This window comes from Microcaecilia unicolor, chromosome 5 (assembly GCF_901765095.1).
Source record: "Microcaecilia unicolor chromosome 5, aMicUni1.1, whole genome shotgun sequence".
Taxonomy (NCBI): Eukaryota; Metazoa; Chordata; class Amphibia; order Gymnophiona; family Siphonopidae; genus Microcaecilia; species Microcaecilia unicolor.
In genome coordinates this window covers 25822134-25835355 of record NC_044035.1, presented here as the reverse complement: position 1 = coordinate 25835355, position 13222 = coordinate 25822134, and the positions used below count along the sequence as shown (strand labels likewise).

General features: G+C 45.7%; 1 protein-coding gene across 1 annotated transcript in view; it reads right to left on the bottom strand.

Moving 5' to 3' along the window:
• The window catches only part of LOC115469968 (xaa-Pro aminopeptidase 1-like), a 100799-nt gene that overhangs the window by 29161 nt on the left and 58416 nt on the right, over window positions 1–13222 (bottom strand). The window contains 3 exon segments of the mRNA XM_030202777.1: window positions 1055–1113; window positions 2705–2755; window positions 11546–11635. Of these exon segments, the coding sequence (XP_030058637.1) occupies window positions 1055–1113; window positions 2705–2755; window positions 11546–11635 (200 nt within the window).

The window sequence follows — 13222 nt, the reverse complement described above, 5'->3', positions numbered from 1 at the left end:
TGCTCTTGTTTCTCATGGTGTTCTGATAGCTGGTTAGTTATGATATTTAAGTGGGGGGTTAATTTATTTGTGGGTGATGTATGTCAAGGACAGTACACATGCTGTGATTCCAAAGGGCTAGTGTTGCACATCCCTTCTCTACAGCCGTTGAGCTCGTTTGCACAATTGCTTTTAAGAAACATCTATATAATAAAACTCACCCTCAACGTTCTGAAGCCACTGTCACTTCCTTCATGAAGGGTTCGTGGTGGTGAAGCCACCGAAATCACCAAGTCTCTGGGCCACGCCCTCGCGTCAAACGTGATGACGTCAAGAGGGCGGAGCAATGGCGTCACACATCGAGGGCGGAGAAATGGCGTCAGTGGCTTCAGAATGAAGAAGGTGATGAAGGTGCGTTGACGAGGTGCGGACCAATGGCGTCAGTGGCGTCACAACGACGAAGGGGTGGGGGGGGAGGAAAACCTTGCTAGCGCCCGTTTCATTTGCTCCAGAAACGGGCCTTTTTTACTAGTAAATTAATATATTAACCGATTTAAGCAAAGGGCAGAGAGCTTGGAGGCCTGGTGGCAGTGCCACCCCCTAATATGCAGGAGTCCCAGATTCTGGATCTTAAAAGTTTGGGTTATCAGAAAGCTGGTTTCCTCCAACCTTGGGTAGGGGCATAGAGGCAGCAATTTCCAATGCAGGGCGACTCCCTGTGAGGGAGCTGAGAACCCAGCAAAAATGACTTCAGCTACGACACTGCTATCCAGTCAGTAAGGAGGACTGAATTGTTCAGGGAAATAACCAAAAACAACCACCAAGAAGGTAAAATGCTAAAGGCAATGATGAAGCTCTACATATTCGAATTCCCAACTTACCCCATTACACCCCCTCCTAATATTAACAAGATAAAATGCAACAAAACATTTATTTAAAATATTTACACTGCACATTAATCTACCACTCTAAGTGGCTTATAAAACATAGATCTATCATAATGGATAAAAAAGTTAAAACAATATACACAAAACAATAATCAAAACACAAGGAAAATACACAGAAGGTGCCTCACCTGCGAAACTCCCTCGCCTTATCAGAAGCTACCAGTTCAGTAACTGTTCCTTTTGGAACCTATAAAGCAAAAAAAAACACAGTGAAAAATCCAGCAGTTGAATTAGAAGATACACATACATTTCCATGCTGTTCAAAGCTATTCCCTCAAGAATTACACCAGAGACTTGCTAGAATGGTTCATACCGGTGCGGTGAATGTGCATCCCACACATCTGCACTCCACCTTCCCCATGAATTGTCTCACAAGTGCAAATGAGGGGGCACAATTCATTTTTCTTTGCTCTTCTTTAGGGCTGTACATCGATCAAAGGTTTTAACTACATGATTAATCAAATAAAGTGCCCCCCCCTCACATTTTCACTTGTATAATACAAAAATATAGACTGTAGATGTAAATTTTCAAAACTGACATACTGTACGTCAGTTACTAAACTGAAAATAAAATTGTTTCTGTTACCTTTGTTGTCTGGTGATTTTATTTTTCTAATCATCTTATTTCCTGTCTCTGGTTCTGTTCCTCTGTCTGTGCTCTGAACTCTATTTTCAGGGCCTCCTCTATCCTCACTATTTCTTTTCTCTCCTCCTCTCTTCTTCCCCTACATCTTTCACATTCAACTTTCTGCCATTTTTCTTCCTCCTTATATTGTCTTGTTTGTGTTCCTTCCCTTTCATCCACTGGCACCATCTCCTTTCTCCTTTGTTTCCTTTGTTCTCTATTCTCCTCCCCTCCGTGGGCACCATTTCCTCCAGTCTCCACCCCCCCCCCCCCCCCCCCCGACAGCATTTTCTCTCCTGCCACTCCACTCTCTGGCATTTCAGTCCCCACTCCGCACGGCCCTCCGAACTTGCTTTGTACGCCTGGCGACGTTAAGCACACGCTGCTCCACTCCTCTGGAATCGGAGACCTCCCTCCATAGCATCTGACTCCTGCAACAGGACACAGGAAGTTGTATCAGAGAAGTAGGACGCTAGAGAGTGAAGGCTCCAGTTACAGAGGAGTGGAGCAGTATGTGCTTAATGCTGCTGTGTGCACCAGACAAGTTCGGAGGGCAGCGGAGGATGAGACGCCAGAGAATGGGGTGGAAAGAGAAAAAAAGGCTGTCAGTGTACGATGGTGGCAGGTATTACACAACAAGCTGCAGGAGGGAGGGGGCATCGGTAGAGAGAGCTGCATGATGCAATTAATGAGTTAAAATGATTAAGGTGATAATTTTAATGTGTTAAATGTGTTAAATGAACAGCCCTATTCTTCTTCCCTTTGTCCTCCTCTAGTTTCTTCTTAGTCCCCATTTCCCCCCTGTCCCTCCTTAGGGCCTGCCCTGGGCTGCAGAAGCAGTGGCCCCTCTCACAAAGTCGTTAAGGTTGCTCAATTAGCGAGCTTGTGAGTGGAATTCTTGAGGGCTAGGCATCAAGTGTGACAGGCATCGTACACGCCTACTATCCCACAACTTAATGCCCAAGTCACCTGGGCATAGAAGGGGCTGACGATATATAGTACAGGACCCCAGGAGAGAAAGGCTCCATCTTTCTCACAAAGAATGTACTGGCTTAAAGGGAAAGGTAATAAACCAAATTAGTGTTCATTTACTATTTTACACCGTGGAATAAAAACTATCCACAAGTTGTAAGGAGAAACATGTATACAATACCTCTTTCTCCAGCCAATTAAAAAGTTCACAAAGTGCAACGGCATCTTTAACCTACACAAAGCAGAAAGAGGGAAAGATTTCAGCCAAATATGGTTCTTGGATAGGCATATACAAAAAGCAGGAAGACAAGCACCATTTTCCTAGCCTGTCACTTTGGGGCAATTCTACAACAGGTGCCACGAGATCAAGCAATAGGAGTCTCTTCTATAAATGACACCTGGATGCTTAGATGTCATTATAGAATACTAACATAATGCATCATCGCGCATCAAACACTTACCTACCTATAGCCACACCAACCCTAAGCATGAATGCGTGTAAAAAGCAGCAAGCAAAATAGAGGAGCAGCCTAGTGGTTAGTGCAGTGGACTGTAAACTAAGGGATGTAAGTTCAAAACCACCTGTATCTCAATTTTGGAGTGGAGGAGTAGCCTAATGGTTAGTGCAGCGGGCTTTGATCCTAGTTTCAATTTCCACTGCAGCTCTTTGTGACCTTGGATAAGTCACTTAACCCTCCATTGCCCCAGGTACAAAAACTCAGATTGCAGCCCTCTAGGGACACAGAAAGTACCTGCATATAATGTGTACAGCGCTGTGTATGTCTAGTAGCGCTATAGAAATGATTAGTAATAGGTTACATATGTAAGTGGGGGTCCCCACCTATGATCCACCCCTTGCACTTAGCTCTAGTATTCTGTAAGGGGTGCATACATGCAGATGCCCGCTTAATGACATGGAATTCGTGTAATGTCTTACCTGCACAAACCCCCAAACTTGCTACTACCCAACTCTGTATTACCAGGCTTGTGTAAAGCCCTGGTTCCCCTATGGCCCAGGTCTCCACATGACATCAGAGTCTCCTTTCGGCAGGACCAGCAAGGATTTGGGATGAAACAGGAAGCACAGTTGTCATTACTATGCCAACTCTTTCCTATTTAAGAGCCCGGATGTCAAGTCTCAGTAGACAACTCTCCAGTCCTCCTGGTCAGTGAGAGAATGTCAGGGGCATTTTCGAAAGAGAAGGGCGCCCATCTTCCGACACAAATCGGGAGATGGGCGTCCTTCTCTCAGGGTCGCCCAAATCGACACAATCGAAAGCCGATTTTGGGCATCCTCAACTGCAGTCCATCGCGGGGATGACCAAAGTTCACGGGGGCATGTCGGAAGCGCAGCGAAGGCGGGACTGGGGCATGCTTAACACATGGGCGTCCTCGGCCGATAATGGAAAAAAGAAGGGCATCCCTGATGAGCATTTGGGTCGACTTTACTTGGTCCATTTTTTTTCACGATCAAGCCTCAAAAAGGTGACCAGATGACCACCATAGGGAATCGGGGATGACCTCCCCTTACTGCCCCAGTGGTCACCAACCCCCTCCCACCCTAAAAAAAAAAATAATAATAATAATTTTTTTGCCAGCCTCTATGCCAGCCTCAAATGTCATACCCAGCTCCACGATAGCAGTATGCAGGTCCCTGGAGCAGTTTTAGTGGGTGCAGTGCACTTCAGGCAGGCGGACCCAGGCCCATCCCCCCCTATCTGTTACACTTGTGCTGGTAAATCTGAGCCCTTCGAAACCCACTGTACCCAAATGTAGGTGCCCCCCTCCACCCCTTAGGGCTATGGTAGTGGTGTACAGTTGTGGGGAGTGGGGTTTGGGGGCTCAGCACCGAAGGTAAGGGAGCTATGCACCTGGGAGCAATTTGTGAAGTCCACTGCAGTGCCCCCTAGGGTGCCCGATTGGTGTCCTGGCATGTGAGAGGGACCAGTGCACTACGAATGCTGGCTCCTCCCACGACCAAATGGCTTGGATTTGATCATTTTTGAGATGGGCATCTACGGTTTCCATTATCGCCGAAAACCGGAGACGACCATCTCTAAGGTTGCCCATCTCAACATTTAGGTCGACCATCTCTAAGCTCAACCTAAAATGTTGAGATTTGGGCATCCCCTACCGTATTATCGAAATGAAAGATGGATGCCCATCTTGTTTCAATAATAGCGGTTTCCCTGCCCCTTCGCCGGGACGTCCTTAGAGATGGACGCCATTAGAGATGGTCGTCCCCGTTCGATTATGCCCCTCCACGTCTTCCAGACAGGTTGCTTGGGGCTTGGGTTCTGTAAATAATGGGGGAAAAATGGGGAGACAAGCAAGGATTTCCCAAACCACAAAGACCAAGTGCTATGGAGTCTGTACAAGAGGGAAAATGAAACAAAGATCTCAATTCAGTCTTCAAGAACCCCAAGAAGTTCTAGTTATCAGCGTATCCACAATAAATATCCTTCAGCTACATCTACATCATACACCAAGCCTAAACATTTACATATTTTGAGTACCCTGAGAGCCAGACCTCTGGGAGTTTTCAGGGATCAAATAGAGAGCAGTTTGCTACAAAGGCCATGGTCAGGAAAACCTCACATTTCTTATTTTAGTGCAAATTTGGATGTGGTAAACATGGCACAGCCTCTCTGTAAAAAGATATTGAATTGGTGCCTGAAACAGATGGCTCAATATTCTCAGCAAACACACCAGGATACAACTCAGGATACAGACCGCACCACACTGTTCTTAAGGTGGCATTAAATTCAAACAGTTCTTAAGGTGGCATTAAAGAGACCTAGGGAGTTGACAATCAAACCACTCTACCTTCTACGAGAAGCTGTAAATGGGTGGGGTTCGTAAAACACATAGGTATGCTGATCCAATAAAATTAAACATTTACGGGGAAGCTAGCTCCCAAGGAAATAAAACATGGTTTATATGCTAGAAACTTCTTCCTATGTGCTTGAGTCCATTTCGAAATATCAGGAAGTATAGACACTTTCCCTGCTAAAAAAAAAAAGTAGGATCCAAAATGCAAAAGAGCCTCTTTATCCTGTAGTAAAAAGATCATATGTCACCAATAATGTTGATCTGGAAACCACTTCTTCAGTAGAGCTTTCCACAATTTGAGTAATATTTAGCCTATCAGAAGGAACATCGACAACTGAACATCTGGGTACCATAAACACCCCAGATTATACACTTAAGGTCTCAGAGAGCCTGAAAATTCTGGGAGTCACAATTGACCGAAATCTCACATTGGAAGACCATGCGAAAAATACAGCAAAGAAAATGTTCTACTCAATGTGGAAACTTAAAAGAATCAAACCTTTCTTCCCAAGGGAAGTATTCCGCAGCCTAGTACAATCGATGGTGCTAAGCCATCTAGATTACTGCAACGCCATTTATGCCGGATGCAAAGAGCAAATCATCAAGAATCTACAAACCGCTCAAAACACAACAGCCAGACTCATATTTGGGAAAACGAAATACGAAAGCGCAAAACCCCTAAGAGAAAAACTACACTGGCTTCCACTAAAAGAAAGAATTACGTTCAAAGTTTGCACCCTGGCCCATAAAATCATCTACGGGGAAGCCCCAGCCTACATGTCAGACCTAATAGACTTGCCTACTAGAAATGCAAAAAGATCATCATGCACGTTCCTCAATCTCCACTATCCTAACTGTAAAGGACTGAAATATAAATCCGTATGCGCGACCAGTTTCTCATACATATGCACACAGATATGGAATGCACTACCGAAGGCCATAAAAACAACACAAGACCTAACCATCTTCCGAAGGCTACTGAAAACGAACCTTTTCAAGAAGGAATACCATATATCCATCTTAAATACTAAATATTAACATTATACTTGATCTATACAAGATGAACTTTTATCGCTCGACTGCCTAATCTCTATGATACTAACAATCAAGCATTACCACTCTAAACTGTATGTCGAATAGGGTCTCCCTATAGTCGACGACCTAACGTATGGTACAATCTAATCTATTACTTAGAGATATTTTTACATCACATAATGTATTTTTCCTTATCATGTATGTCTGCAAATAGTATTTACTTACACCATGAGCTATCCCATTCAAATCATGTTCCATGTATGTCTCCATGTAGCTCTCCACGTATATATGCACCCTAACGCAATACCATTTGTAATCCTGTTACACGGAAATGGCAACCGCCATTTCGGCAAATGTAAGCCACATTGAGCCTGCAAATTGGTGGAAAAATGTGGGATACAAATAATAATAACGTTGTCTAGGAACTGGAAGGTAATAAATCTTATGAAGAGGCAGAAAACCAGAGTCAGAATGATTAAGTCTCTCCTTTGAAAAAAATCTGTAAAACAGATCTTTTGAGAATAGTCATAAGTCAAGGAAAATTCAACACAAGCAAATTGAAATACCTTACAAAAGGGCCTTTTATTAATCCTGGCCCTCCTCACCAACTATTATCCAAACTCTACAGATCTCACCGTGACCTCTCTAACCTCATCTCTATTCCTCTACTCCCCTCCTCTTCTCTGCCCTTCTCTTGCGCCCCATGGAATGCCCGCTCTATCTGTAACAAACTCCTCTATATCCAGGACCTCTTTATCTCACGTCACCTCCATCTGCTCGCCATAACAGAAACCTGGCTCTGCCCTGATGACTCTGCTTCAGTCGCAGCCCTGTGCCATGGCGGTTATCTATTTTCACATACTCCTCGCCCTGCTGGCCGTGGCGGCGGTGTTGGATTACTTCTCTCTCCCTCCTCCAGATTTCAACCCCTTCTTCCACCTCAATCTCACTGTTTTTCCTCCTTTGAAGTCCACTCTATCCGCCTTTTCTCTCCTCTGCCTCTTCGAATAGCGGTCATTTATCGTCCCCCTCATAAGTCCCTTTCATCCTTTCTCAGTGACTTTGACGCCTGGCTTGCCTTCTTCCATGATCCTTCCTCCCCCTCTCTCATCCTTGGTGACTTTAATATTCCTGCTAATGATCCTTCCAACTCTTATATTTCCAAGTTACTCGCTTTAACGTCATCCTTTAATCTCCAACTATGCTCCACCTCCCCCACTCATCAAAATGATCACTGTCTTGATCTCATCTTCTCCTCCAACTGTTCACCTTCTAGTTTCCTTGCCTCTGATCTTCCCTCCTCTGATCACCATCTTATAACTTTCACACTTAAATCTCCTCCCTCCCAGTCCCGTCCTATCTTATCTAATTTATCTAGGAATCTTCACGATATTGACCCTTCATCTCTATCCTCCCATGTTTCAAACCTCCTCTCTACTGTGGCACCATCCACGTCTGTCAATGAGGCTGTTTCTTCTTACAACAATACTCTATCCTCTGCCTTAGACACTCTTGCACCTTTGATGACCCGCCCTGTAAGGCGTACAAAACCCCAACCTTGGCTGACTTCTAATATCCGCTACCTACGTTCCTGTACCCGCTCCGCCGAACGCCTCTGGCGGAAATCTCGGGCCCTTGCTGATTTCTTACACTAAGTTCATGCTGACCTCCTTCCAATCTGCTCTTTTATGTGCCAAATAGGATTATTATATCCAACTGACCAACTCTCTTGGCTCTAATCCTCGACTTCTCTTCACCACATTGAACTCTCTCCTCAATGTGCCCCCTCCCCCAACTCCCCCTTCATTATCTCCTCAGACCCTTGCTGAATTCTTTCACAACAAGGTTCAAAAGATAAACCTTGCTTTCTCTACCTCACCACCTCTCCCTCCACTAGTCCGTTCCCCTCTCTCTCCTTCCCCTCATTCCCTTTCCTCCTTTCCTGAAGTTACTATTGAGGAAACTACACTTCTCCTTTCTTCCTCAAAATGTACCACCTGTTCCTCTGATCCCATTCCCACCCACCTTCTTAATGCCATCTCTCCTGCTCTTATTCCTTTTATCTGTCACATTCTCAACCTCTCACTTTCCACTGCGACTGTCCCTGCTGCCTTTAAACATGCTGTGGTCACACCTCTCCTTAAGAAGCCTTCACTCGACCCTACTTGTCCCTCTAATTACCGACCCATCTCCCTCCTTCCTTTTCTCTCCAAATTACTTGAGCGTGCTGTTCACCGCCGCTGCCTTGATTTTCTTTCCTCACATGCTATTCTTGACACACTACAATCTGGTTTTCGCCCTCTCCACTCAACCGAAACTGCGCTTACTAAAGTCTCCAATGACCTATTACTGGCTAAATCCAGAGGTCAATATTCCATCCTCATTCTTCTTGATCTTTCCGCTGCTTTTGACACTGTCGATCACAATGTTGACAAGTGCAAAGTGATGCATGTGGGTAAGAGGAACCCGAATTATAGCTACGTCTTGCAAGGTTCCACGTTAGGAGTTACGGATCAAGAAAGGGATCTGGGTGTCGTCGTCGATGATACGCTGAAACCTTCTGCTCAGTGTGCTGCTGCGGCTAGGAAAACGAATAGAATGTTGGGTGTTATTAGGAAGGGTATGGAGTCCAGGTGTGCGGATGTTATAATGCCGTTGTATCGCTCCATGGTGCGACCGCACCTGGAGTATTGTGTTCAGTACTGGTCTCCGTATCTCAAAAAAGATATAGTAGAATTGGAAAAGGTACAGCGAAGGGCGACGAAAATGATAGTGGGGATGGGACGACTTTCCTATGAAGAGAGGCTGAGAAGGCTAGGGCTTTTCAGCTTGGAGAAGAGACGGCTGAGGGGAGATATGATAGAAGTGTATAAAATAATGAGTGGAATGGATCGGGTGGATGTGAAGCGACTGTTCACGCTATCCAAAAATACTAGGACTAGAGGGCATGAGTTGAAGCTACAGTGTGGTAAATTTAAAACGAATCGGAGAAAAGTTTTCTTCACCCAACGTGTAATTAGACTCTGGAATTCGTTGCCGGAGAACGTGGTACGGGCGGTTAGCTTGACGGAGTTTAAAAAGGGGTTAGATAGATTCCTAAAGGACAAGTCCATAGACCGCTATTAAATGGACTTGGAAAAATTCCGCATTTTTAGGTATAACTTGTCTGGAATGTTTTTACGTTTAGGGAGCGTGCCAGGTGCCCTTGACCTGGATTGGCCACTGTCGGTGACAGGATGCTGGGCTAGATGGACCTTTGGTCTTTCCCAGTATGGCACTACTTATGTACTTATGTACTTATGTACCCTGTCCTCACTTGGATTCCAGGGCTCTGTCCTTTCCTGGTTCTCTTCCTACCTCTCCCTCCGCACCTTTAGTGTTCACTCTGGTGGATCCTCTTCTACTTCTATCCCTCTGCCTGTCGGCGTACCTCAGGGTTCTGTTCTTGGTCCCCTCCTCTTTTCTATCTACACTTCTTCCCTTGGTTCATTAATCTCATCTCATGGCTTTTCCTACCATCTCTATGCTGATGACTCCCAAATCTACCTTTCTACCCCTGATATCTCACCTTGCATCCAAACCAAAGTTTCATCGTGCTTGTCTGACATTGCTGTCTGGATGTCTCAACGCCACCTGAAATTAAATATGACCAAAACCGAGCTTCTCATTTTCTCCCCCAAACCCACCTCCCCGCTCCCCCCGTTTTCTATTTCTGTTGATGGCTCTCTCATTCTCCCTGTCTCCTCAGCTCGAAACCTTGGGGTCATCTTTGACTCTTCTCTCTCCTTCTCTGATCATATCCAGCAGATTGCCAAGACCTGTCGTTTCTTTCTTTACAACATCCGTAAAATCCGCCCCTTTCTTTCCGAGCACTCTACCAAAACCCTCATCCACACCCTTGTCACCTCTCGTTTAGACTACTGCAATCTGCTTCTTGCTGGCCTCCCACTTAGTCACCTCTCCCCTCTCCAGTCGGTTCAAAACTCTGCTGCCCGTCTCATCTTCTGCCAGGGTCGCTTTACTCATACTACCCCTCTCCTCAAGACCCTTCACTGGCTCCCTATCCGTTTTCGCATCCTGTTCAAACTTCTTCTACTAACCTATAAATGTACTCACTCTGCTGCTCCCCAGTATCTCTCCACACTCGTCCATCCCTACACCCATTCCCGTGCACTCCGCTCCATGGATAAATCCTTATCTGTTCCCTTCTCCACTACTGCCAACTCCAGACTTCGCGCCTTTTGTCTCGCTGCACCCTACGCCTGGAATAAACTTCCTGAGCCCCTACGTCTTGCCCCATCCTTGGCCACCTTTAAATCTAGACTGAAAGCCCACCTCTTTAACATTGCTTTTGACTCGTAACCACTTGTAACCACTCGCCTCCACCTACCCTCCTCTCTTCCTTCCCGTTCACATTAATTGATTTGATTTGCTTACTTTATTTATTTTTTGGCTATTAGATTGTAAGCTCTTTGAGCAGGGACTGTCTTTCTTTTATGTTTGTGCAGCGCTGCGTATGCTTTGTAGCGCTATAGAAATGCTAAACAGTAGTAGTAAATAGTAGTAGTAGTAGTAGGTGTATAGGTGTGTCCAACACTTGTCAATTTTCAGTTACCGCTTGGCTACCGCGTGGCCCTTGTGGTAATTTCATTTTTGACGCGTGTCCGCAACGCACACCGGAAAATATTTTTACTTTCTGGCGCGAGGGCAGTAATCGGCATTTTACGAGCATAGACCATTACCGCCTAGTTACTGCGTGAGATCTCACCGCTAGGTCAATTTCTGGTGGTAAGGTCTCAGACCCAAAATGTACGCGTGGCAATTTTCATTTTGCCGCATGTCCATTTTCAGCAAAAATTTTAAAAATGCTTTTTACAGGTGCACTGAAAAATGATCCTACGCGTGCCCAAAACACGCGTCTACACTACCGCAGGCCATTTTTCAGCACACCCTAGTAAAAGGTCCCCATAACTATCAAAGTTTTCCAACCTACGATGAACCAACAGCTTGTCCTGAGCCATACTAGCTTGTGCGGCTTGGACTGCTCAACCTGAAACTCTAAAGCAGCATCTTTGACATTTCACATAGGTGCCATGTTATGAAATTACCCCCCACCTACCTAGTCAGTTTAAAACCAGAATAAGCCATTACTTACATGCGCTCTCTTCATTCCTTCAATTTCTGTTGTATTTTTCACTGCTTTTGCTAGGCAAATGGGTGTATATGGTGTCAGCAATCTGTGTGCCTGTAGCAGAAATGGAATCATTGACTACATTTAACCACACAATGCCTTGTTTCTTATATATAACTCTGCTTTTCCAACAAAAGTGGTGACAGTCAAACCTTTTGCAGTCAGGGTTTCAAAAATCCACTCACCTTAGTCGTGTATTTCCTCAACTGGCGAAATGCCAACATCTTTGCCCCCCAGTCAGGGACAGGAGGCAATGGGGTCTTTGGCTCCCATTTGGGGCTAAGGACACCAGGGAAGTCTACAAAAGGGGGTGGGAGACCACAGAGGGTGAGGAATAGAGATGGAGAGAGTGAGAGGACTGAAGGGGGGGAAAGAGACTGGGAGGAGGAAAAGAAATGAGGAGTAGAAAAGGGCAAGTTTTGTTCCATTATGGCTGTAAAACGTCCAAGTATTAGGCATGCCCTAAGCCTGCCTCCAAAACACCCTCTTGTGATCTGGACACACTGCAAACAAATTACATAGATAAATGTCTGCAAACTAGGTTTCAAAAATAACGATCTGGATAGTTTGAGAAGAAATTCGACCAAATGTTGCTTTATGACACTTTTTAAATGTTTTTCTCTTTCAAAAATGAGTCCCATAGTAACCTATGAAATTGTAAGTCTAAGGGGCCCTTTTACTAGGCCGCGTAGGCGCCTACGCACGCCCAACTCGCGTCAACTGGGAGTTACTGCCTGGCTACTACTACTTAACATTTCTAGAGCGCTACTAGGGTTACGCAGCGCTGTACAGTTTAACAAAGAAGGACAGTCCCTGCTCGAAGGAGCTTACAATCTAAAGGATGAAATGTCAAGTTGGGGCAGTCAAGATTTCCTGAATAGAGGTATAATGGTTAGGTGCCGAAGGCGACATTGAAGAGGTGGGCTTTGAGCAAGGATTTGAAGATGGGCAGGGAGGGGGCCTGGCGTATGGGCTCAGGGAGTTTATTCCAAGCATGGGGTGAGGCGAGGCAGAAAGGGCGGAGCCTGGAGTTGGCGGTGGTGGAGAAGGGTACTGAGAGGAGGGATTTGTCTAGAGAGCGGAGGTTAAGGGTAGGAACGTAAGGGGAGATGAGGGTAGAGAGGTAAGGAGGGGCTGCAGATCGAGTGCATTTGTAGGTTAGTAGGAGAAGGTTGAACTGTATGCGGTACCTAATCGGAAGCCAGTGAAGTGGCCCTTGCGGTAATTTCATTTTTGATGCGCAGCAGAAACGGGGCGGTAATCATCATTCTATGCGCGTAGATGATTACCGCATGGTTAACGCACGAGACCTTACCGCTAAGTCAATGGGTGGCGGTAAGGTCTCAGGCCCAAAATGGACGCGCGCCAATTTGTATTTTGCCGCACATCCATTTTAAGCAAAAACATTAAAAAGGCCTTTTCTACAGGTGCGCTGAAAAATGGATCTGCACGCACCCAAAACATGAGCCTAGTAAAAGGGCCCCCCCTAAGTGCTTTGAAAATGAGTTCCTTACCCTCGCATTGTGTAGGCTGTGCAGGGGCGTATCTGCGTGGGGCCTCAGGGGCCTGGGCCCCCGCAGATTTCGCCCTGGACCCCCCTACCGCTGCCAACCCTCCCCCTCCGTTGCTCGCCTACCTTCG